The following is a 24,029-nucleotide window of genomic DNA, read 5'->3' on the forward strand; positions in this document are numbered from 1 at the left end:
CTTGGTCTCAAGTTGGACACCCCACAAGGGATGTCAGACCACTGGGTGCTGGAGTGTCTGCGTGCAAGAACTTCAGCGTCTCATGTCAGCATGGAACCTTCTCCTCTGGTTTGCTCAGCAAAGAGGTGGTACTTATATACCCGTAAAGGTACCCTCAGGGGTTCTACCCAAATGTGTCATGGTACTGTCGGCCTATCGCCCAAGGATGACGATAACGGTGACTTTTGTACAGAGTTATTATGCATAATATGGTAATTCTGCTGTGATACTAAGAAACCTCGTGCATAAAAAATGAGGCTAGCTTTCGAAGAAAACCACACATTTATTTAGCACCTAACTAGATAAAAAAGGTCAGGGCAGAGCCGTTATGTAGAGCAAGGTAGGACACATGTAGGTAAAAGGTTATGCAGCTATAGAGGCCTATATTGGGGTACATTGGAGCTCATAACAGCCCCTTTCAAGTTAATGAAGTTCCTGGGCCCACCCAACTGTCATTCGTGAGCTGGTAGGGATCACATGCCCCACACCCAGCCCATCTTGCCACCAGGCCTAGGACATTATTCTACTCTGGGAGCAGTTTTCACACCTCACTAAGGTCAAGCACTGGCTGGGCAGCTACTGTCAGGCTAGTGTAAATTAGCTTCCTAGGAGCTCTAAGAAGAGAAAGGGCAACTTTAGAAAAGGATATTTTCCTAAATATTTATTAAAAATCCAACAGCACCAATGAATTGCTTTTTATTTATTGATTTTAAGTGCAATAGCAAGCAATGTCTGTTACACAATCATGCCATCCTTTCCCAATATATTCACAGTCTACAGGTAGTATAGTTGCTCGACGAATATGGTATAGTGTTAACTTTTATTCAGTCCATGTTGGTATTTGCTAGCTCTAAACTTTTATACTAAACCAAAAATGTCCTCTAGTCCCGCCCTTCACCCCCTCCCACCTTGACCTTCCCTTAAACATATGGTAGGTGTTGGATGGATTGAGATTGGATGGTCACTCCGTGTGAACTGTAACCGGCAATTAGAGATGGGAAATTCCAGTCAAACCTATACAGTCTGAAAAAGGGTTGTTCGGGCTTTGGTTTTCATTGGCTAACATTGGAATAGGTGTAGCGATCTTATGATTGGTTGACATGTTGTCAGTGGTAGGCACCGCAACAAGCACTCCACTAGGGGGCCCCATGAGTATTCACATTTTTTACAATTATTTCTAAAAATGTCTGCCATTCTTTCTATCTTAAGTGCCCTCTAGAGGTGGGCATGTCACATAATTGCCTTATCCCCCTTCGTCTGGTACTGCAGGAAGCCAGTTCTGAGTCCCAGGAGTGCAAATTCAGGAGTGTCTGGAATTGGGTACCCAGGATTTCCCTGATCTGCACCAGAATGACCACCCCAGAAGGGCGAATCATCAGGAAATCCCACTAAATATGGCAAAAGTCTCCTAGCAGCCTGCAGCCTCTCCAAAACAGATCTGAGGTCCCCTGGATTATTTGTTTCAGTTTTGTGGGGTATAGACACTAGTCATAGATCATCTTGTAGTGATCCTCTCTCATTCACATGGAGTGATTGTTTTTGGCAGTATCCTTCCAGAGGGTTTTCCACTGTCTTTCAGTAATCTCAGTCCCTAACGTAAGTTCCCAGAAGTCCATAAAGCGGGGTCTAGGCTTATGTAGTGTGGACAACAACAACGCATATAGGAAAGAGATAGCTCCCTGTGAGGATCCCACCCTCCTAACAAACTTTTCAATGGGTGTTAATTTTCGGGTTGCTGCTGCTCTGACTTCTGGACTCAATGCCCAGTGCTTGAGCTGAACATAATGATATTGTTCAGTGGGTGGGAGGTTAAAATCGCTCAGGCAGTGTTCTAAGGTTAGTATGTCAGAGTTATGGAATAGGTCTGATTGTGTGAGACACCTTCCTTCCCTCCATGCATCAAAAGGTCCTGGCTGCGTTGGCACTGGGAAAGCAGGATTGAAATGGATCGGGTGTATGGGAAGGGAAAGGTCGGCCATTCCTCAGCTTTTGTAACCTCATCCCACACCTTAAGTGTGGGCTGGGTGGGAGTACTCCAGTAATCATTCCTAGGTTGATCCTCCCTTGGTTCCGAGAGCACATCCCAGATAGTTCTACCCACTATCGCCCTATCCATGTGTAACCAGTGTTTATCTTAATCTCTTAGGGACCATTCTGTAATTACTCTCAGCTGTGTCGCTTTATAGTATAGGGCAAAGTCCGGGAGGGCCACACCACCATCGTCTCTAGATTCTTCTGCAATGTTTGAAGGGGAGCCTAGCATGTCCATTCTGCCAGACATAAAGCATGGTCATTGTGCGTAATGTAGAAAAGAAATCGTGGTCGGGGTGATTGGGAGGGCTTGAAATAGATATAGCCATTTTGAAAGAATCATCATTTTGACTGCATGTAAATGGCCCAACTAAGAAAAATATAACGATCCCCACCTTTTGAGGTCAGTCTGTAATTGTTGCAGAAGTGAGGGTAATTCGCCCCGTATAATCCACCTATAGTAGCTGTGATTCTCACCCCCAAATATGTGATGTTGTGTTTGGCCCATTTAAAAGGGAAATCCGGGGGCGTGGCCAAGATGGCGGGGTGAGCGGACGCTTCCTCCCGTAGCTCCTCCGGCCCGGCCGAGCTTGAGCCCTTTTCTTATGCTTTTCTCCCCCCGCTGAGGCTCAGCGTGTGAGAGGAGCGTGGCGGAGCACCTGGTGCGCACATTGTTGCCGCTTTGGTTCGGATCGCCTCGGGGGAAGTCCCCAAAAAGTCTGATCGAGTTCGAGGAGCGACGGAGGCCTGGGAGGCGGAGCGCATCGAAGTGCTGTCCGTGCGCCTCGGCTGGGCCTGGTGCTGAAAGTTGCGATCTGGAGGGAATCTGGCCCGTCGCTCGACGGAGGGTGAAGGAGCCGCGGGAGGGGACCCGACGGTGCGGGAGACTTAGGACGGGCGCTTTGGCACTCAGACTTGTGTCGGTGACACTTCGCACTGCGGGGCCCCTGTCCCTTGACCGAAGTACGGCGGACTTTCTGTTGGGGTCGGCCCGTCTGGGCCCTTGCGTGTGACAGACTGAAACCGGTGGCGGAACCTCTTTGAGTGCTGTGCGTTTTGGGGGCACCGGTGGTGTCGCCGGACCTGGTCGTTCTGCCCTGCCCCCCCCTGCCGCCATCTGGTCCCCGAGGGATCAGTGGTGTTGGCCTTCACTGGAGCCCTTGCTGGTGGATGTATGTGACCGCCGCGGCTGCCGGGCTGACTCTCTGGGGGATGTGCTGATGAGGAGCCCCCCACTGTAGCTGCCATTGCTGTCTCGGATGGGCACCCGCGGCTGGCGGTGACCGGACTGGACCGCCATTTTGTCACCTGTGACGCAGCGACTCTGCTTGTGGGGGGACACCCACGTCGAGCACTTGCCAGCAGCTGGGCACCCCTAGGGCGGCTGGACCTGTGCCCGACCGCAGTGCTTGCGATGTCTGGAAGAGGCGGCTCGAAGAAAGGGGACCGCACCCTGCCGGACATGCTTGGCAGGGCCCAGCAACTGCGGGACAGAACACAGCCTTCGCCGGGGTCCTCCCGGGCCTCGGCGGATGTGACGGGGGGGAGCCACCCGTCACGAGGACCTTTATGGAGGAACTGTTTAGCTCCCTCAGGGAGGACTTCCAGACACTGAAGCGGGAGGTGGCCAGCGAGGTCCGGGAAGTGCGCAGGGAAGTGGAGGGCCTTGGCGAGCACGTTGAAATGGTGGAGACGGAGGCCCAACGCCGGGAGGAGGAGATAGTCCATCTTCAACAGGACGTTCTCCGCCTCCGGGAGCAGTGTGTTGAGCTCCAGGCCCACTCTGAGGACCTTGAGAACAGATCACGGAGGAACAACATTCGAGTGCGTGGTGTGCCGACTGCAGACGAGGGGTCCGATCTGGGGGGCTCCCTGCGGGACCTGTTCCGAGAGATACTGGGGGAAGCTGCGGACTTCCCCATTAGCATTGATAGGGCACATAGGGTTGGCCGGCAGCGCCAGTCATCGGCACCTCCACCGGACATTCTGGCCTTCCTGCCCGACTTCCCGCTGAAGGAACGCATCATGACTGAGGCCCACAGGAAACAGCCCCTGACTTTCCGGGAGCGGCCGGTGGCGCTTTACCAGGACCTCTCCGCCATCACGCTGCAGAAACGCAGGTCCTTCAGGATTGCCACTGACTTTTTGCGCGAACACGAGACGCCGTACTCTTGGGGACATCCCTTCCGCCTGATCTTCCGGTGGAATGGGGTGCTACACCAGCTACGCTCCTTGCAGGACATTTGTGGAGTCCTGGGGCTTACGGCGGCGGAGGAGGAAGGAGCTACACCGTCGTGGAGGCCCTCGGAGAGACAGAGCCGGCGGAGGTCGACGAGGCGACGATCAGCGGCCAGCGCAGGGCGTCCTGACTCCCCTACCATCAGGGCGGACATGGCCGACGCTTTGAGGGCGGCGGCCAGGGACTCGGCCGGCTCCACCGGCGTGGCCTTGACGGCCTAACACTCACTCCGGGGGGAGATGCCTTTAGCTTCTTTAACTGCTGGGTACGGGGCGGGGGGGTCGGGGGGGAGCGGATGGAGGTGAGTGGCTGGACGTCCACTTCGTTCTTTTCTACGGACTTGCCCGTTTTGGGGCTTGTCTGGGACAATGGGGTGTTTGAGTTTGCGTTTGGCTAGTTGCCAGGGTTGTGTTTTGGGTGGGTGTAGGGGTTGTTCTGGGGTTGGGGAGGTCCCGTCCGATGTTGTCCATGCCCACGCTTGGTCTGTTTTGGCTTGTCCCGCGCGGCTGCCCCGCGCGCCCTACCCGCTGATCCCCTGCCCATTGCACGGCGTTCCTGATCCCCGAGAGGAATGTCGGCCCTAAAGGTAGTGACCCTTAATGTTCAGGGTCTGAATAACCCCGTGAAGCGCAGAGCGATCTTATCTTTGCTGGAGGGGACGCAGGCGGACATTTGCCTTTTGCAGGAGACCCACTTATTGTCCCGGGATTGCCATAGGCTGCGCTCTGCTAAGTTCCCTACCCAGTTTTTCTCCTCGGCAGCGAACAAGACGGCGGGGGTAGCCATTCTTCTAGCGAGCTCCTTTAGGGGGGAGGTCTTGTATAAGTGTGCTGAACAGAAGGGGAGGCTTCTGGCGTATCGCATGCGCTTAGGAGGCATAGCGTTTACGGTCGGCTCCGTTTATAGCCCAAACGACCATCAAGAACGCTTCCTAGACTCCGTGTTGGTGGATGTCACTGCTTCTCCCGACCGCCACGTCATTTTGGGGGGAGACCTTAATATTGTCTTCGATTCTGTGATGGACAGATCGGCGCAGCGCTTCCCGCAGACGGGGGAACTGTCCCAGGCTGTGAAGGCCCGGATTGCGGAAATGGATTTACACGACCTTTGGCGCTCCATGCACCCCACGGATAGGGACTACTCTTACTTTTCACACGCACACCGCACCTACTCACGGCTGGACTACCTTCTGGTGAGTGGACCGATGCGTGCCGCTGCCACGGCGGTGGACATCGGGGTCCTGACCCTGTCTGACCATTCATCAGTCACCGGCGTTTTCCAGTGGCCGGCGGCCTCCCCCTCTCGGGGGGTGTGGCGCCTCCGGGATACCCTTTTACACAAAAAGTCTGTAGTGCAGCGCATTGGAGAGGTCATACAGGACTACCTAACTCACAATAGCAACACCGACACTTCGCAGGCGACACAGTGGGCGGCATTGAAGGCAGTCCTCCGGGGGGAATTTATCTCTATCTCCACAGCCGAAAATAGGGAGCGGCAATGGAAGAGGGACGAGCTGACCGTTCAGGTCCGGGAGCTTGAGCAGGTCCACCGCCGCACGGGGGCACCAAGGGTGTGGAGGCAGTTGAAGGCTGCGAGGAAGCTCCTGTCGGCACTGGATCTTGATAGGGCGGAGTATGCCGCCCTACGCTTGAAAAATGCCTTCTACACTGGGGGGGACAAATGTGGCAAGCTCCTAGCACACCGGCTCCGGGTCACGCAGCAGCATGGCGTCGTGAAGGAACTGGTGGGCACGGACGGGGTGGCTGTCTCCGGGGACGCAGAGGTAGCGGAATCTTACCGCGGCTTCTACGAGGCGTTGTATGCTGAGGAGCCCTCCTCGCCACGGGATGCCACAGGCTACTTGGAGTCGGTGACCCTTCCGGTGCTGGATCCGGTTCAGGCGGACCACCTGGAGCGGGATATCCATGTTGAGGAAGTGATTTCCGCTATCGCGCGGCTGAAGCATGGTAAGGCCCCGGGCCCGGACGGGTACACGTCTTTGTTTTACAAGACTTTTTGCACGGCGGTGGCCCCTGTCCTTACTCGGCTATTTAATTCCTTTTCCGAACCGGGAGCCATCCCACCGGATCTCCTGAGGGCAACGGTCGCGGTAATCCCGAAACCTGGGAAGGACCGGGCCCTCTGCGGTTCATATCGACCCATCTCGCTTTTAAATGTCGACCTCAAGTTGTATACAGGGATTCTAGCGTCCCGGCTGGGTCCGCACCTCCCCGGATTGGTGGAGGCGGACCAGGCTGGCTTTGTACCCGGCAGACAGACGGTTGACAATACCAAGCGGGTGACGCATGTTCTGGAGAAGGCCTCGCGCATCCCGGGGGAGCGGATGTTGCTGTCCGTTGATGCGGAGAAGGCCTTCGACAGAGTTCACTGGCCGTATCTCGAGCTGGTTCTCAAGAAATTGGGAATCGGGGATAAGTTCCGCACCATGGTATTCAACTGTTATAAGCATCCTTCAGCGTCGGTACGGGTCAACGGGTGTAGCTCCGGCGGATTTGCCATCGAACGCGGCACGAGGCAGGGCTGCCCCCTCTCGCCGCTCTTGTTTGCTCTCTACATGGAGCCGTTTGCTCAGAGGATTCGCGATAACCCGGACGCTATTGGGGTCCGGATGGGCCAGTATGTCCACACTGTCAGTCTCTACGCGGACGATGTCCTGTTGACCTTGGACGACCCTAGGAGGTCGCTGCCTGCTTGCCTCCAGGAACTGGACGCCTTTGCCTGTGCGGCCGGCTTCAAAATGAATATGAGCAAGTCAGTGGCGTTAGACGTGTCCCTGGCTGCGGACACCAGGAGGGACCTTCAGCGACTCTTCCCCATGCAGTGGTCCTCGTCCACGGTGCCATACCTGGGGATTCTGCTGGCGCCCACATTGCCGGAGATGGTAACGGCCAATTATGCCTCCCTCAGCAAGAAGATCAAGGAGGAGCTTGGTCGCTGGAGCAAGGGCCTACTGTCCTGGTTGGGGCGAATCGCGGCGGTTAAGATGACGGTGTTGCCCCAGATACTGTATCTTTTCCGGGCCCTTCCTTTCCAGCCCCCGGTGGGCTGGATACGACAAATGCAGGCTGACATCTCCCGCTTTGTGTGGCAGGGCCGCAAGCCACGAATGAAGAGGGTCCTCTCCACGCTTGCTCCGGAGGCGGGGGGTCTCGGTATTCCGGACCTCCGTAAGTACTTTCAGGCGGCACAGCTGCGTTATCTGGTGGAGTGGAGCAGGTGGGAGTCCGACAAACACTGGCTCTTTCAAGACCAGGCAGTGGCGGGCCGCACCTTACAAGAGGTTCCATTCTTGCGCCGCGCGCATCGCCCCCCTAACCTATACGCTTCTTTCGTTACGCGGGTCCCCCTGCGGGTGTGGGATGCAGTCTGTGAGACTCGGGGCCTCACCACCTTCCCTTCGCCGTTCACACGCATAGTGGGCAACCCGGACTTTTCCCCAGGGATGGAGCCGGGAGTTTTCTCCCATTGGGTGCAGGCGGGCTGCAGGGCGCTCTTCCAGGTCTATGGCCCGGAGGGAGTGATTCCTTTTCAGCAACTCCGCCAGGAGTTCGGCCTGACGGAGCTGGACAGATTGCGCTACATGCAGGTTCGGCATTGGGCCCTCCAGCCCCAAGTGCGTGACACCGCTGCTCGTCAAATTACACCGTATGAGAGGTGGCTGGCCACCCGGACCTCCGACGCTAAGCTAATTACCGATCTGTATAAGTACCTACAACCCCCGCCGTTTCACTATTACAACCCGGGGAGGGAGCGCTGGCACAGGGAATTGGGTAGGACACTCAGCCACAAGGAATGGGACAAAATTGCGTATCGGGCGCGGCACTCTGCGTATCACACGGGCCTTACGGAGACCTTTACCAAGGTGTCCACTTATTGGTACTACACCCCGGAGAGACTGCATGAAATGCATAAACACACTGACAAGGGGTGCTGGCGGGGCTGCGGGCAGGAGGGTACCCTCTCACACATTCTTTGGGATTGCCCCGTGCTGACCGCTTACTGGAAGGAAGTTTTGGACGAGGTGGATAAGCACTTTGGGATAGAGCTGCCGCGCTTCCCGGCGTATGTTCTGCTGGGCCTCCCCAATGACCTAATGTACCCACTGAAGTCCCGCAGGGGCAGGCAGATCGCGATTGCGCTGGGGTCTGCTGTCCAGAACATCCTTATCCACTGGCGCACCACCACTGTCCCCTCCATCACGGGCTGGTTGCATAGGCTTTGGCATGTGCTGGGAATGGAGAAGCTGTCACTTACGGTGGCGGAGGAGATAGACCAATTTGAAGAGCTGTGGCAACCCTTTCTAGCGCTGCTGTCCACCGAATTCCGGGAGCTCACCTGCCCGAGGTATCTTAGGCTTCTCAGGTTGACGCCGCCGGTGATCCCGGCGGACTAGATCACATGTGAGACGGGGCCCCCGGGGGGGGGGGTGTGCGGGGCTTCTTGGTGAGGACTAATCTGGCGCAGGACCATAGGACGGGGGGGGTGGGATATTGTTTTTTCTTTCTTCCTTTCTTTATTGGATGGCTGGGGGATGGGGGGGGGTGGAGTGTGCCTCGTTGAGTTGATGCTGGCTTTCATTGCTCAGATTTGGGGTGTTGGATATGCACGCAGGGATTCCATAGATTGCATTTCTAGCCTTTCATTTATTGTGCTTTTCCCCTGGCCCATCGAGCTATCCATCGCCAACCCTCTCGAGTTGCCCCCTTTTTCTTTGATTGTATTATATGTACCCTAACCTCCTATCCCCCTCCCCCATGGTTTGTTTTGTTTCAATAAAAACGTTTTAAACATAAAAGGGAAATCCCTTACCAGGGAAGTCATCTCTCCCTCTGAGAGGGTAAGATTTAAAATAAAGGACTTAGAGGTTAACCCGGAACCCAGCTATTTTTTCAAAGGATTGAAGTTCTTCCTGCGGGGCAGTCAGCAATGCTCGTGGTTCTGTTAGTGTTAAGAGTATGTCATCTGCGAAAAATGAAATGTTATGCTCTTCTGAGCCAAACTGTATGCCCTTGACATCTGGCCTTGCCCTTATCCTGGCTGCAAAGGGTTTGATACTCAAGGCAAACAAATGTCTCGAAGAACCCAAATCACTTTAACGTCTGGAAGAGAAAAGTCCATGCAACTCTATCAACTGCCTTTTGGGCATCGAGCCCCAGTAGAATTGCCGGGAACCGACACTTCGAGGCCTTTTCCTCTAAGTGGGTCTGTCGTCCTTTAATGAACCCTGATTGATCGGGGTGTATCAGTTCGGGCATCAGGTCTTCCAGTCTGTTAGCCAGTATTTTGCAATATAACTTGGCATCCAGGTTAAAAAGTGCTTTCGGCCCATATGCGGAGCATAGTTGTGCGTTTTTCCCTGATTTGGATAGAACCATTATTAGGGCCTCACTCACTGAGTGAGTGAACGCTGTATCGGATGCGATATGGTTAAATAGAGAGGTCAAATGGGGCACCACTACTATTGTAAATGTTTGGTAAAAATGAGTCATTAAACCAACTGGTCCTGGTGGCTTGTGTGGTTTTAAAGCCTTGATAGCTAATTGTACCTCTTATTCAGTAATTAAGCAACTTAAAAATTCATTTGGAGAAGTTGTGATCTAAGTCTAAGTATTCCTTCTGGGCCAAAGGACCTGTCTCATCTGCCTGATATGGAGACTCATAGTATGCCCAGAAAATCCAGGCTTTCCCTACCTCTCTTTTTTCTAGCTTACCATGTGCATCTTTTACATCCCCTACCTATTCTCATTCTCTTTTAACTCTAAATTGTCTCACCAAGAGGGCCCAACCTTATTTCCCTGTTTGTATGCGATTCGTCACAAGCGCAGGAGAGTCAATTCTGCTCCATTGGTATAAATTGTGTTTATTTTCCCTTCAACGTGGTCAGTTTACGTTGGAGGGTTTTCGTGGGTTCTTTTTTATGTGCCTGCTCTAATTCTTGGAGTTCCTCCTCTAGCACTATCTAGCCCTTTGCCTGTTCAGCATTGAATTTAGTTAGATACATTTACCCCTTATAACTACTTTAAAGGCGTCCCAGTTGTTGGACGGTGTGGTTTCTTGTGGGAGGTTTATTTGGAAATATTCTTTAATTTCCGTGCGCAACTCATCCCGTAATAATCTGTCCCATGTAATGGAGGTAGAAAAGGAGCATCGTGAGCTTTTAGTGGGATGTGCATTCCAATCTAGACATATGAAAAGCAGTGCATGGTCTGAGATAGTGATGGGGTAGATTTTTACGGCTCGAAGATCACTCAATTGCCCTTGGCTAAGGAAGATATAATCTAACCTGGAGTAGGATTGATGAACATGGGAGAAGAATTTGAAGTCTTTCATAGTGGGATGCAGCATTATGCACATGTCCCTAAGTCCCAGATCTAGGATATTTTGTATTATCACTTTGGAGAAACTGCCAGTATGTGCACGACGCTGGTGGGTGTTATCTAATTCTGAGTGCCATGTGAGATTGAAGTCCCCCATCAGCATGAGGGGGCCCTCCATGAAACCTCCAACTATTGCTAGTAGGGATGCGATAAATTCGAGTTGACCCGTATTTGGTGCATATGCTGAGACAAATGTGCATAGTTGCCCCTGTAGTCTGTCCTTCACCATTACAAACCTCCCATTTTTATCTGTTTCATACCCCTCGGGTTGAAACTTTGTCGCGGAGTGGAACATCCGTGCTACTTCTTTCTGTTTTGTACCTGCTGAGGATTTATAGATCAGAGGATACTTTTTATGTTTCCATCTGTGGTTCACTGGTCTCTTAAGGTGTGTCTCCTGCAGTACCACTACATCATAGTGGTGATCTAGCTGATATTTCCATATCTTTTGTCTTTTAAGAGGTGCGTTGAGACCTCTCACGTTCCAGGATACTATATTTATCCAAAAGTAATCCAACTGTTTTCCTCACATTGGACAGCCTTGGATCCCTCTCTGTGTCTCTTAATCCTGTCCCCAGTCCCTCGCCCCTGCAGCCAGAATTACCATCCCTCTACTACGTGTGTTCCCTCTCTTTGTTAAGCTCTCGTGCCACCCTTCTATTTTGTCCATGTGGTATGCAAAACTTATGTATCCCAATCCCCTCCCCATAACCAACTTTTGGGACAATAACTGTCCCAACCTAACTCTACTCGTTTGGTGGTTAACCATTAACGTCTGTGGCTTGGACCTTGTACACCACCATGGCTCTTCGCTTGCTGATACGTGTCAGGGCACTAGAACCTTCATGACCCCGGGGAAATCTATAAGTAGTGATGTAGAGTCCCCCTTTTCTTAACACAAGCACTGAATCATTTGACCTTAAACAGTTATATGTCAGTTTCTCAATCTTAGTCTGCCCTAATGGAGAGGCAATATATAGTGTAAGCTACCAGTTGAGGCATCGGTGCAAAATATTAGCTTGTCAAGTATAGTCTGTCACTTCTTCGGATTTCGCAGTCAGTGTTGGGTGTGCAACTGATTTTCTTTTCTCGTTCATTGGAGGTCCCCGGGTGCAATTTATGGTTGTCTGCCGTGTCTGGGTGTGGCAAACCCAGGAGGTCTAGCACATACTCCAGGTTTGTTACATGTTATTCTTTATTGATGTGAGCAAAGGATAGTCTGAAGGGGTATGTCCAGCGGTATCTGATGTGCTTGTGGTGCAGTTTTTCTGTTACCTGTCTGAATTGTTGACTACATTTAAGGGTTGCTTACGTCAAGTCTTGATACAAGGTGCAGTTGAATCCTTGATAGGTGATCACGTCTTTTTTTCAGACTGCCTGCAGTTTCACTTCCTTCACTTTAAATGAATGTAGTTTGACTAGGACATCCCATGTATGGTGTCGCCCTCCTGGGGCCAATCCCCCACCCAGTGGCATCGCTCTACCTTGATGTTCAAGTGATCTTTGCCTATTATTTCTCCAAACAGGCCCACTACAAAAGCTTCTACATCTGGTCCCTCTGCCCCCTCCACCAGGTCCCAGATTCTTATATTATCCCATCTGGACCTATTTTCAAGGTCTTTATTTTTCAGTAGAGCTGCGTGGAGCTGAGTTTGGAGGTCTTTTACTGCTTCAAAGTTCCCGTCGCTTTTTGCTCTAGATCAAGAGTTTTTGCCTCCAGATCCAGTTTCGTGGTGCCTATGGAGTCCATGTTCTGTTGCAGTGCGGCCATGCGACTGATTTGTTCTGCCTTTAGTTGGTCGATGGATGCTGCCATATCCTGCTTGAGATCTGCACGTAGTTCTGCTTTAAAGTCTCTAAGTGAGGCCACACTTTGTCTTTGGTGAGGGCCATATCCCTTCCTGTGTCTTCCTGCTTGCGAGCGTCTTTTTTTCAGTTGGGTGAAATAGCTGGACACCCTTTTTGAGGATTTCTTAGGTGGCATATGCGCTGACCCTTGGCCTCCTGCTGATTTCTGCTGGGGGAATTTCTCCTGATGAGTATTTATGCTTGAGCTAGAGCTGTATCAGTTGTCTCCTAGGCCTGTTTCTTCTAAACATTCACCATGCCTGGGTCAGGCAGGGGTTTGCCTGGTTGCTTTAGAGCAGCTCTGTGTGACCCCCTTTCTTAGGCTGTCAGGCTTAGCCTTTTTGTTTTGATTTACCTCGCTGGCTTTGCGGAGTACAGGGTGGGGTAGCTTCCCCCAGGTGTTCCTTTATTGAAGAGCTGTGCAATCTCGGGCCACGGCCATCATTTTAATGTCAGCCACCGGCCAGGAGTCTTCTCCACGTCTCCCCTCAATGCTGCTGCCACTTTCAAAGCCCGCTGTGTTCTCCCTCCCACAGGGCCGTCGTGCTGCACCCTGGAGGATTCCTCCTACAAAAAAGGGACCCCCTCTAAAGGTTGCATTTAAGGTCTGAGGGAAAAGGGAGACAAAATAACAAACAAGATGTCAAAGACAACCTCCCACCTGACCTCTATTTCTTTGCTCTTTTAGGGCTATGACTGCTCCTCTGAATTACTACTATATTATCTGAGACATACGCAAACTTACTTTATAAGAAACATTTTTATCATTTTCTTTCGAATTATTTTCTTTCTAATTATTTCATTATTAGTGTACAAAAAACATTTAAAAGCATATATATTATAAACACTTTTTTCCATTTTTCCTTTTTTAGAATTTGTTTGTACAATTGCAAATATCATAACCATTGTTGCACATCAAGTAGAATTTTTCTTAACAAAACCCCTCACACTTGAATACATACTCATGCTACCTCATACATCCACATTCAATCTCTTACATACCATCCACACTAACAACCTACCCAAAAACACATACAGAAAATGGTCAAACAAGGGACAAAGATGTTGAAATCTTTGTGACCATCTTGTGGGTTGGGTAAAAACATAAACAGGTCAACGTACGTTTTGGTGTACTGTAACACGTTTTATCCACCTTCTTTAGGACCGTAAAATGTTACCAATTGTAGGTAAGTGGTAGGGGTATAAACAAAATTAATATGGAAATCTCCTAAAGTACCACTGCTTCATCAATCAATGATGTAGATGTCACATCAGTGGGGAGTGCAACCTTTTCTAGAGATGAGACGCTTGAACCTTTAATCCCCACTGATAAAGTAGAGAATTCACCACACCATTTCTCTTCAGATAACTATTATTAGCCAGATCTTATTGAGACAAGTAATGACACTTTTGGGGTAATGTTTTTCGTGGTAATTTTAGTCCATTCGAACTCATGAGAGGGAGGAAAGCTCCTTCACAGGTTTATCCTTTTTGGATGGTGAAATCTTTCCACCGTGATTGTGACATGAGGAGCATGTGGGATTCTGCTAATAAAAAATCATCTGAAATTTGTAAGAAAATTGAACCTGCTATTGAGAAAGAAATTCACAGTATTTGTATTGGGGATTCGGTTAAAGTAAAAAATCCAGTGTCAGTTAGAAAAGGTCTTTCAAAGTTTCTATATTCTCAGCAGGTTGTGGAAGTTAGGAAGAATGCTGTTAAGTTGGCCAATGGAAATTGGTGGAATACCTCTCGGGTAGCCAAGGATCCTTGCTATTTTAACAAGAATGTAAAAAATGACAAAAATACTTTAAGAAAGGATAGTGGTATTAGAAAGAGCACCAGAATTCATGTTAAACCAGGCAGACTGCGAGATTACGTATAAGTTATATTGTGTTTTATTCCTGCTTTTTGCTTTTATTTTTTTTTCTCTTTCTCCCTTTCTCTCCTTCTTTATACATTCTGTTGTATTATTATGTTGTTATAGTTTTTATTTTGGTTAAAAAAGGGGGGAGGTGTGGTGATGTGATGCTGGTAGGGACTTGTGAGAATACTATGATGTAATATAGAGTGTTTAGGTTTGTTCTGCTCTGAGTGTTCTTGCAGTTTGACTCTGTGCTGTAGCTGTGCCAGCTGGGACGGCTCTCTGTACTCCATAATAAATACTTTGTGTGAAAACCATTTTGGAGCCAAATCGTCGTCTTTACAAGTGTGTTACAAATTACAAAAATAATCACATTAATTACAGAAAGGATACAAATTCAATACAGGAGTAATTAGCGACCATGAAAAACCAGATCAACAAAAAAGAAAAAAGAAAAAGGCCAGGGAGAGCAGGGATTACACGGGAGGGAGTCAGCAGCGGAGAAAGAGACGAGACATAAGTCCAAGGTCCGGCTTGGTAGGTGACGGCCATAGCGGTGTGCCAGAGCCTGTCTCCCCTATAGCTGTCGGAGCAGCTCCACCGGGAATCGGTCATACATTTCAGACACTGCCGGATAAAAATGAGGATCAGGAAGGGACCAAAAGTCTAGAGTCCAGAGACGGGCTGGTGGAGCTGGCAAGGGTGGCAGGATAGGAAGGGGAGTGTAGCTTGGCAGTCATCTTAAAGCCAGGCAAATCAAGTCTGTTGAGCTCCAAGACTCTGTAGGTTGTGTTGTCTCTAGATCTTAGGATTGTTTCCTCAGCAAAGCCCAATGTCCTAGTGGAACATCGGAACCTCCTTGTCAGATGGGACATCTTCCCATACCGGTGAAAATACATTGGTGGGCACCATTTTAGAGTCAGGCTCCGCGAGATCCGCTTAGAAAGTAAGTGCAGAGTTTAATAGGGGTTAAAATAGGCGCCATCAGGATCTCAAAACCCAAGTTCAGGTTGTGAAAGGCCGTTTTATGTGCCCCCACTTACCGCCTCAGGAGAGCGTCCGTGAGAATCTCGAAGGACACTGCCGATAGAGTTTAAGTGCTCCTCCTTCTCCAGCTGCAGGCGTGCGATGTTGGCAGAGCGGGAACACGAGATGGGTCAAAGGGGCGGATTTCACCCCCGTGGAAGCGTCAGGCACTTAGGGTGGGGGCTTAGATTGCTGGTTGGGGCGGTAATCACTGGTATTATGGAGCACTTCATTCAGCAAAAGGCGCTAGTTTGAGGGTCCCTGGGCACCAGCCGACTGGACTGTCCTACTGGGGGGGCAGGGGGTGTAAGACTAGTGGCATCCCAGTACCTGGCTCCCGACCTCCGAGTGTGGTCACGTAGATCTCCGGGCACCATGTTAGATCACTCCCATACGGGGACTCCGCAGGTCATATCGCGGTTGATCAGGATTGCAGAAAGGTGGTTTTGTGATCAGTGTGATCAGCCAGCATTCTGATTGCGGGATTTGTGAGTCTGGTGGGATTTGAACGAGGCAAAGCGCCTCTCTGGATAATGGAGAGCGGGTCCACCACAGAGCTTCAGTTCAGAGCAGCCATCATGGTCGCTGACTCCTCCTCTCTGATAGTTAACAGTCCCTTCACTAATTAGGGACTGTCCTCAGACCCTGTTTGTAAGTTATTTAATTTTTTTATATCACAGATTATAGGGTCATATAGACTCTGACCTATGTCCACTGTGCACAATCGTGATTACCCAAAGTCTTTGTTCATTTTAAATATGCTGCTGGTACTTTACTCAGGTGTTCTAACATCAGGTGCCTCTGTCATGCTAACTGGCATCAGGATTCCTCACCACTTTCGTTGAAGCATCACCTCTGTTGAGCTTTCTCCAACGCTGGCTCCTCCGCATCGCTCGCGCCTCTGTTGTTCAGTCGTTTAAGTCTCCTCCGGTGCGTTTCCGAGTCCCGGGTGTTGAGTCGATTTTTCAGACTGTACGCTGTGATTATTTTCTCCCAGGGGGGAAGCGGTCAGGAGGGGGCCGCTGCACGGCAACCCCTTCTTGCGCCGGCCCGCTCCGCTATTTTAACTGCTCATGGTTTGCTCGTCTTCAAGTGCGGATCAGCGCTATACGGCTTTTATCCAGGCTTTTGCCGGTCCTTTGTCACCCCCTGGGCATTCCTATGGGCAATCCGTACCTTGCACTATTAATTTGCCCCAGTTTTCTCATTAGTTAGTCAACGCGGCAGCGGAGCCAGTGTGGATTACTTCCACCTGGTCATCTTGCCTGGCCAAGCCCCGACAAAAAGACTTTGAATGACTATCATAGCTGTTCATGTTAAAAGTTACAGATTAAAGTTTATAATCGTACTTTGACATTTTCTAGAATCCAGTTATAGCCGGTGAAATAAAATAACTTTTTGAGGGTTAGTCCCTGGAGGAACATATCAAACTCTAATTCTGGACATGTTCTACTTTTAAATATCAGGGACACTACTGTGTGAACAACAGAGTGTACCTCGGGGTGGCGTATTAATATTTCAAGCAGGTTTTTCCTCAAGTCAAAAAGGGTTATTTTGACAGGTTTGGCAGTCAGTCTACACATGGTAGGCCTGAAGCCTTGTTTTACAGGCCAGACATATCAATAGCACAATAGGTGCTGCAGTCCACAAGTGGCGTTTGATTTCCGGGTCCTGAGCTCATTTCTACACCATATACTAGGGACCTGTCGGCAAGTTAAATATGTCAATAAGGGATAAAATAATTTGACCATGTTTAAAGAGAGAGCACCAGCACTTTTCTCCTATTTAGAAGGTGTACAGGGTTCAATAACCAGCAAAAATAAGATCCATAAAAAGGTAAAAAAGCTGGGGTGACCATGCAGAAAAAGGCAGATTTGCTACATTTCAAGTCCCCTGCACTGCATTGTGAATGGTCGCTGTCATGTTTTATGTAAGCTATGTTTCTAAGGTCCAGATGTACGATGCTTTTTTTAGATAGCAAACAGCAACCAGAAAAAAACATTTTTCTATGTACAAAGCCTATTTTACTATTCAATAACCTATTACCGAATTGCAAAATGGGTTTGTGATTCGGTATTAGGATGGAGCGTGTTAAGGGAGTGACTTCCTAACTGTGACTCACAGTGGTAGGTGTGAATGTTTTGCAACCAATATGCAGTTGCAATACATTCTAATTTTTCCGCCTACTTCAAGTAGATAGTAACCCATTCGCGAACTGGAAGGAGTCCACAAAGGATCCCTTCCCCTTTGTGAATGTTTATAAAAACGTTTTTTAGGAGCACGCAATGCTACAGCTAAATTTTTGTTATGCTGTTAGCAAATGGCATTGCAGCCTCTATCAAAGGGTATTGACCGTTCCTGTTATGATGGCTGTGCCTGTAGCTCTGGATATTTGACTGGGAAGAATGTCAATGATCAAACAACAATGTCAACAATAATCTTTACTACTTTACCATCTTCATTGCAGGGGTCCGTGCATCCCACCAGATGGCAGCAACTGACCTCCAAAACATGAAGAAATACAAATCAGTGATTTTAGCAGTTGGCAGCAAATTGTGCATGGATCCATCTGTGATTGCTGGAACCATTTCTCGTAAATCCCGTGCCGGTGCTGCCCTGAAGAATGGCTGGGGTAATGGAGGAAATGCCTTTGGTTTGATGCAGGTAAGCACCATCACCATCACAGCAGTGGCATGGTGTTCCATATATAATCCTCATAGAGTATTGTCTCAAATGTGTGCCTGAACTGGTCATATGGAAATGTAGTACCAATGCTGCTTTGTATTTTAGATTGGCAAAAGCGAGAAGATCAGAGGTGATTGGAACAGTAAAGAACACATTTCCCAGGGTACAGAGATCATAATCAACATGATCAAGTCAATCAAGAAAAAGTTTTCAAGTTGGTCTGAGAATCAGCACTTGAAAGGTCTGTATCAGCACACCAGGGGCTATTTCCTACTGCTCGCGCCTTCAATCTCACTCCAAATCCTCGAACCCCCTCAGGCCTCTAGGGGTGACGACTTTCTCGATAATTGTGTTTCCTAAGCAGTGAAGTCTGCAATTACCTCTGAAAATGAACCTAAGTGGGTTGTGAGACCACTGATTTATGGGCCTTGCGCTAGAATGGTACTATTGCAGGGTGGATGGGATTTTAAGCGGTGCAGATTGTTGGTCCAAACTCAAGTACAAGCTGCACTCCAGGGGATAAACCTTTAGTCCCAGACTGAGGCATGACTCAACAAATCAACAATACATCAATGACAGTGTAGCAATTAGGCCCCATAATGATAACAGAGTGTGGTAGATTTGCAAAACATGAAGGTTTAGTAACAAATTAGCAAAGATGCAAACTCAAATCATTTAATGTTGTCATAAATCAGTAGTGAATAAATGAATATATAAATTAGTATGATTCAAATCAATTAAAAATAGCAAATACAAAGGCAGTGCCAGATGTACGATCCGTTTTGCATGCACAAACGGGTTTGCTAACCCGTTCGCGCATACAAAAACATCATGGGCCATGTAAAAAGTCTATTTAGCGAGTCGCAATTTATTTGCAACTGGCTAAATAGGTTTTGCAACTTGCTATTTGGAAGGGGCGTCCCCTTCCAAATAGCAAGTTTTAAAACCATGTACTAATGTTTTGCGACTGCACTTGCGGTCGCAAAACACTCCCAATTACCACCTACTTCAAGTAGGTGATAATACATACGCAAATTGGAAGGGGTCCCCAGGGGACCCCTTCCCCTTAGCAAATGCGAGCGAAAATATTTTTTAAGGGCAGGCAGTGGTCCAAGGGACCACTGCCTGCCCTTAAAAAATGAAATGAAATCGTTTCATTATTTATTAATTTTTAGAAGCATCCCGTTTTCCTTTAAGGAAAACAGGCTGCCTTTAAAAAAACTGCTTTATTTCAAAGCAGTACCAGACATGGTTGTCTGCTGAGCCCAGCAGGTCCCCATCCCAGGGAGGGCCTGTTATTCCCAATGGACTTGTTAATTGCAAGAGGCTCATTAATATTAATGAGACTCGCAATTTGCGACACCTTTGGGAATCGTAAACAGTGTTAAACACACTGTTGTACATTTGATTTTGCGCCTTGCAATTTGTGACTCGCAATTAGTCACAAGTTGTGTGGAGCAAAATAAAATGGTCATACATCTGGCCCAAAGTGCTTAAGGTTTTTGTGAGAAATTGGATTGTTGGTTGACTTAGATGTTGGCCCAGGTCAACCAACAGCTGCAATCCCTGGCAGGGTGAACCACAAAAAGTCACTAGATTAACTTGTGCTTAACCCTGGGTAGCTTAACACAAAAAGCAGTCAGTTTTAACGAAGAGGCAATGTACATGGTTTTTTATGCAGCACACCAACAGTAATAAAGTAATAACTCAACACCAGAAAAGTACCACACCAATTTAGAAAAAGAGAGTACATTTTAATCAACTATTTGACACGAAAACAACAAAACTCCTATCAGTAGAACCAGAGTTATGAATTTTTAAGGTTTTTAGTAAAGACTAGCACCTTAAAGATCAAACCTCTGACATCGGACATCTAGTCGTGCAAAAACGGGACTCAGGTGAAAAATATGGTCAACCGCAATGAAACGTCGGTCGGATACAAAAAGTAGATTGGGCCCAGTCAGCGCTTACCTTTGGAATGGATGTTCTGAGAAGGAAAAGTTCAGCAGGGCAAGGCTGGAGGTAATGTCCGGCCAAGGAGTGCTGTCAATGGGGAGCCGCTGGATGAAGTAGCGGTGAAGATATCTACGTTCGGACATAGTCACTTTTATGGAAGTCAAAAATCTCCAGCAGGATGAGGCAGGAGTCTGTAGTATAAGAGAGTTCCAGGAGACCGGTGTCCCATTTGGCGAAGGACCGCTGAACAGGATTTGATGCTATGGAGAAGAGCGTAGGGGGCTACCATGAAGTCAGGACGACCCGCGATGCACCTAAGGTGGATCAACAAGCAGGGCTTCCCTTGGTTCTCAGAGCAGTGTTTAGCCACAAATGTTCAAAGGTTTGTATGGTGGCTATCAGGGCACATTTAGCACCATCACCAAGGGTCTAGGACTGAAGGGGAACCATTTGGGGGATTAGGACTCACTCAGGCTGAGTCCAGGTGCAGATTCATGATCGTGGGAGCCTGTTATATCCCTGTAGCTGTGGTCACTCTGGTAGTCCTGGGTTAAGGTGATAAAGCACAGCTCAAGCATCAGGGCAGGCCTCTGAGGGTTCAAAGCAGGCTCCAGGAAGCAAGGCAGTCCTTCCAAGTGCGGCAAAGCTGTCTTGTGGAGTACACAGCAGGCCACAGCAGCAGGCAGTCCTCTGAGAGTCCTTCCACAGGTCCAGAAAGAGAACTGAAGTGTGGGTCTGAGGCCACTATTTTTATACCTGGTGCCTTCTTTGATGAGGGAGAAGTTTCTAGAGGTTTCCCTATGAAGTGCTTAGAATCTCTTGACTCTCCTGCCCTAGCTCCCAGGTGGATGTAGAGACAACGTGGGGGTGTCAGGCCCTTTGTGTGAAGGCAGAGCACAGCCTATTCAGTTGCACGTGGGGCTGTGCCCAGCTCCACCCCATCCTGGCAGCACATGGCCCATTCAGGCACACCCAATTCCTCTATTGTTGTTATAAGTGAGTCCAGCCACTCACCTGAAAACCAGGTCTGTCAGCAGGGGCGAAGGCTGTTCCTCAACCCCCCTGAACACCACTCAGTGCTGCTGACCATAAACAGAAGGCCTGACAGGTGCCCAAGGGATGAGAGACAAGAAAGAGAGACTGCTACTGCGAAGAAGATGGTGTACCGTCTGGGCCAGCCAGTTATGGAATTCGACACAGCGAGCCACTCGTAACTTTTCCTAAAATACACAGAGGTAGATAAGCACAGAACGCCCTTAAAACTCTTTACTAGCAATACTAACATTACGTCTTCTACTACTTCTGATTACCTTTTAGGCGTGATGGCCCTTCAAATAGTTTGTCTCTCAATCAGCATTAAGAAATGTATATGAAGGTTTCTAAAAACATAAAACAGGAATTTGTATTAGACTGTGAATTCTATGTTATGAATTCACGTAATATATTTGTTCTTTTGTAATACCTTATGATCTCACCTGATTGTGCATAAGACTTTTGCAAAGAGGTTTCCAAATATATTTCCAGAGTTCAATCCAAGTCTGTTTTAAAACACACTAAGCAACTGTGCCTTAAAATGCTTCCCAAAATATCCAGTAACTTAGAAATGGCGCACTAAAGCGCAATTGCACACAACAATATCAGAAAAGGCGCTCTTTACATATAGTCCTTGGCGCTTTACAATGTTATCAAATGTCCCCTTACTACTGCCAAAGAAGTGCACAACCAAAATCAGTCAACTTCAAAATACAAGGAGAGTTGTTGTCCAAACATGACCAGAAAACGTGTGCATCAAGCATCAGAAAGCTTCAAAAATACCAGAAAGAATTGTTACCCATTTTATAATCAAACACATGTGCAACAATATCAGGCAGTTTTCCAAATTGCATTCAAAAGCAACACCACTAATGTAAAAGCAGAAGTTCTTCACTTAAATAGCACTCGTGATCATTTATAATAACAGAAAAACTACATGCAAAGCTTCAATAGAACACTTAGCTCTGAAGTGCTTTTAAAAGGAGTCCAGCAATGTCCATATCACAGTCCTGAGCTGGCTCAAAGACAGGGAGAATTTCTGCTGGCAGAGGTCACATGATTCCTGACGAGATGGAATCCTTCTCTTCAGCTGAGGCTCCGACGATGCGAGGCTCCAGGGAATTCCTGTGGCAGGAAACAGAAAGCCAAGCAACAGGTGTCTGCAGAACGAGGCTATTTATAGCCAAGACTCTGGGCATTGCGGGCGTGTTCAATCCATGTGTTCAGTACAGTCACTGCTCACTTGTTAAAAACACTGCGAGCAGCTGCACCTGTGTCTCCTGATCCTCAGATATCTAACAAGGATTGGCAAAGTCCATACAAAAAGAATAAACATTGGCAAAAGCAAATACATTAAAGAAAAAACAAACATTGGTCAAAGTACTTATTGTAGCAACACTGCAATATGATTGATATTCGCACCATATGGGTGTTGACAAACAATGCAGGGCACTCTGTGGATTGTGTGACTGGGGTTCCTGACAGCCTCCCTCTCAAAAGTCCTGGTAGTGTTCGTGACTTAGAGGGATTTTGTTGGTGGAATTGTCGCACTAATCGAGGGGCATGAACAGAAGAGGCGGGTTCCCATGAATTGTCTTCCGTACTGTACCCTTTCCTGCCAATAAATAATGCAACACTCCCTGAATTCTCTTAGAATCCAAAACCTTGGCTACTTCAAACTCCCATTCTCCACGTACCTTCTCTGGGGGTGGCGGTGGTCCTGTACGAGTAGAGCGAGAGCAGGGCCTTAGCAGAGAAACGTGAAAAAACGGGTGAATCCGATAATCCGATGGGAGCTCAAATCTTACTGTCACCGGATTGATCATTTTGATATAGTAAAGGGTCCCAGATACTTTGGGTTTAATTTACGAGGTCCGTCAATGTTCATATTTTTAGTTGAAAGCCATACTTGGGTGCCGATTACGATCCGGTAAAAACCGGGTACGAACCGTCGGTCGGAGCGTATTCTTCGTCCGACTCGTACCCGGTTGTAAAACTTTACAAACATGGAATTACAATTCGCACGGGAACACCATTTCCGTACGAATCGTAAAAAACACCGACCGACGAAAATATGCATACGAATGTGATCCGGGAATGCTGCGACGTGACGTCGGGACGCTTCCAGGCAGCGTTTCACGACCCAGGAAGTACGAATCGAACCGACAGCAGTCCGGACGGCAATATATTCACGGCACCCAAAAAGTGCCGGAAAAGCGAAGTACGGCGCGAAACTACCAGAGTAGGTGGCCCGATAAGCGCCGTACCCCCCCCCAGCCCCCGTATGTACGCGCCGACCCCCCCCAGCCCCCGTACGTTCGAGTCGAACCCCCCCCAGCCCCCGTACGTTCGAGTCGACCCAGCCCCCGTACGTTCGAGTCGACCCCCCCAGCCCCGTACGTTCGAGTCGACCCCCCGTGTATGTACACCCGTGTACGCGTCGAACCCCCCCGTGTATGTACACCCGTGTACGTGTCGAACTGTGCGTGTCGAACCCCCGTGTATGTACACCCGTGTACGTTCGAGTCGTACCCCCACCCGTGTATGTACGGTGCGTACCCCCAGCGCACATACACGGGGGTACGACACGTACAGTTCGACACGTACACGGGTGTACATACACGGGGGGTACGACTCGAACGTACGGGGGCTGGGGGGGTCGACTCGAACGTACGGGGGCTGGGGGGGGTTCGGCGCGTACATATGGGGGCTGGAGGGGGGGGGTTCGGCGCTTACCGGGCACCTGTTTGGACATCTCCATGGTTGCTATGGGAGTTCGGTGCAGACGGTCTTTTTACCATACGGTTGTAAAATCGGACGCCCGGGACGGATCGTACTTGCACGGTCGGACTTCGCTTTTCACGTTTGTACGGTAAATCGTCCGAGGACGTGTCGGACACTTTTTCCGACC

The 24,029-nt window shown here is 49.0% G+C and overlaps 1 protein-coding gene and 1 long non-coding RNA gene across 2 annotated transcripts in view; one reads left to right on the top strand and one right to left on the bottom strand.

Moving 5' to 3' along the window:
* The window catches only part of LOC146805536 (lysozyme g-like), a 220,662-nt gene that overhangs the window by 173,092 nt on the left and 23,541 nt on the right, over nt 1–24,029 (top strand). The window contains exons 2-3 of the mRNA XM_085622794.1: nt 17,913–18,109; nt 18,236–18,371. Of these exons, the coding sequence (XP_085478920.1) occupies nt 17,913–18,109; nt 18,236–18,371 (333 nt within the window). The remainder of the gene's footprint in view (nt 1–17,912; nt 18,110–18,235; nt 18,372–24,029) is intronic.
* Nucleotides 725–24,029, bottom strand: part of LOC146805537 (uncharacterized) — a 154,475-nt gene continuing 131,170 nt past the window's right edge. Inside the window, exon 2 of the long non-coding RNA XR_014967854.1 lies at nt 725–13,162. This is a non-coding gene — a long non-coding RNA (uncharacterized LOC146805537). The remainder of the gene's footprint in view (nt 13,163–24,029) is intronic.

Source organism: Triturus cristatus, chromosome 8 (genome assembly GCF_964204655.1).
Source record: "Triturus cristatus chromosome 8, aTriCri1.1, whole genome shotgun sequence".
Lineage (NCBI taxonomy): Eukaryota > Metazoa > Chordata > Amphibia > Caudata > Salamandridae > Triturus > Triturus cristatus.